Below are 2018 nucleotides of genomic sequence, written 5' to 3'. Positions count from 1 at the left end.
CATAACTAATTCGAGATGCAACGTTTTTGCCTCTTTGTCTGTCACCTAGTTAATCTTCGGTATTCCCAGTTTAACACTTTACAAGCAAGAAAGGCATTTATATGTAGAAAAGAAGCGACCTAAGGCCTATCTAATTCAATACTTCTCGCTCGGTATACGACGCAAGCAGATAAAAAACTCTATATTCTGCAGGCATCTGTGTGCAGATTACTCTACAGTTTGCTGCAAGCAATCCATATTAACGCTGAACCGTTCCCATCTATCTCTACTCCTTTGCATACCTTGGTCAGAACTGAAAATATAAGACGAAAGACATCGAAAATAAGCCTTTCTTCTTGTTTGGCGTGAAGATTGGGCAGACTTTCGCGGGCCCCCCTTGTGACATGTGGCCTGCAGGTCCAATCGCTCGTTTCATGAGGCGTCCATCTCTCGGCTGCGCGTAAATCATCGTGTCAAATGGTCAAAAACGTATGTAATATCATTATTATGACGCCAGAGCATGCGGAACCTGGATATGCATCATTCTTTGAGTTTGGACGGGTGGTCTGTCCGCCAACGCCTCCCAGCCAGGTAAGCGGTACGAGCTGCATGCACCGCTTCTGGAGCTAGAAACCCCACCGTAATGCCCCCTGATTTTCCAAAAATGCAATATAACTCACCAAGTTGGAGGATTAGGAACGGCAATATGCCCAAGGGAGCGCTCCTACACCACGAGCTCCCGAACAGGCCTGGGTCACTCACTCACCGCTGGTCATCCGCGGAGCCTATCCTCCAATCCGTTGTTCTTCGACTGAAATAAAATATTAAGAATAGTTACCAACATATTGAATTGGAGGGTTTCAGTTTATAAAAGGCCTTTTTTTGCGCCGCGCTTCCGGTGCAGTGCTCGCAGATTGCCAGGTTTCGAACTCTGCTCCTCCCGCCGGCCCCTGTGCACAAAAGGCGTTATCCCTCCGTTTATGTATTTTCCAGGGTCAGTGGGTAATAAAAATGCCACCTGTGGCTGTTTGCGAGTTGTTAGTGGGCGGCATGACCTGCGCCGCCTGCACGGGAGCCGTTCAAAGCAGTCTGATCAAATGCCCTGGCGCCATTCAAGCTCAAGTGGACCTTTTGAGGGAAACTGCACGCGTCGCCTACAACAGTGATGTTATAAGCCCGGCTGAACTTTGCGCAGCAGTCGAAAGCCTGGGTTTTCACGCACAAGTCCTGCAGATATTCGTGGCAAATAACCCGAGCCCGTCCGCTGAAAGCAGCCTCAGAACCACAACAGACTCTGCAGAACAATCAACGGACGAGCAACAGGAGGTTTCGAAAGAACTGTTGGTGGATGGATCGGCTGCAGGGGGATGCAAAGAGGTGGAGCTGCGGCTCCCTCAATGTCAAGAAGCAACGCAGCAAGCGCATGATTTCAATGAGCTTTGGGCCATGTCAAAGGCCACACTTCGTCTCGCGCTAACAGAGCGTCAGGGCTTATCTGTCGAATCCGCCTGCAGCAGTCTGAAGAGCAGCAACGGAGTTATGGGCTGTGTAGTCACCTCTCAGAGAGGCGTTGAGGCAACTGGCACGAAACAACTGATGGTGACCTACAGACCCCAGGTGGTGGGGGCTCGCGAGCTGCTCCTGAAACTTCTAGATCAAGGTTTCAACCCCTCGATACTATCTGAAGACCCCCTACAGAAGCAGGCAAGGATGTACACTGCGAGCCGATCTTCTCTGCTTGCAAATTGCAGACGCTTTGGACACAACGATGGCAACAATACCAACTGCGTGGTTTGATAAAAGTGGTATTGGTTTTTTTCTTTAGTGGCTTTGTGCTGCAGAAGGAAACTGTTCTGGGGAACCAAAGGGCTATGCTCGGCTCCCTGCTGTTCTCACTTATACCCGCCCTCGCTGTCGTCTGCATCTCCGTCATGGCCAGGACTGACAAGCTTCCGCCCGTGTTTTTGTGAGTCTCGATCGCATTCCGCTAGACAGTCGACCTGAACAGAACTCAGTTGAAAGAGCAGCCAGCTACAGCC

General features: G+C 50.3%; 1 protein-coding gene across 1 annotated transcript in view; it reads left to right on the top strand.

Moving 5' to 3' along the window:
- Positions 1 to 456: 456 nt before the first annotated feature.
- Positions 457 to 2018, top strand: part of EMH_0061170 (Heavy metal P-type ATPase, related) — a gene marked incomplete at both ends in the record, with an annotated part of 6102 nt that continues 4540 nt past the window's right edge. Inside the window, 3 exons of the mRNA XM_013497871.1 lie at positions 457 to 570; positions 973 to 1596; positions 1821 to 1945. Of these exons, the coding sequence (XP_013353325.1) occupies positions 457 to 570; positions 973 to 1596; positions 1821 to 1945 (863 nt within the window). The remainder of the gene's footprint in view (positions 571 to 972; positions 1597 to 1820; positions 1946 to 2018) is intronic.

Source organism: Eimeria mitis, genomic scaffold, assembly GCF_000499745.2.
Source record: "Eimeria mitis Houghton genomic scaffold, Emh_scaff2996, whole genome shotgun sequence".
Classification (NCBI taxonomy): domain Eukaryota; phylum Apicomplexa; class Conoidasida; order Eucoccidiorida; family Eimeriidae; genus Eimeria; species Eimeria mitis.
This window is presented reverse-complemented; position numbering and strand designations above follow the sequence as displayed.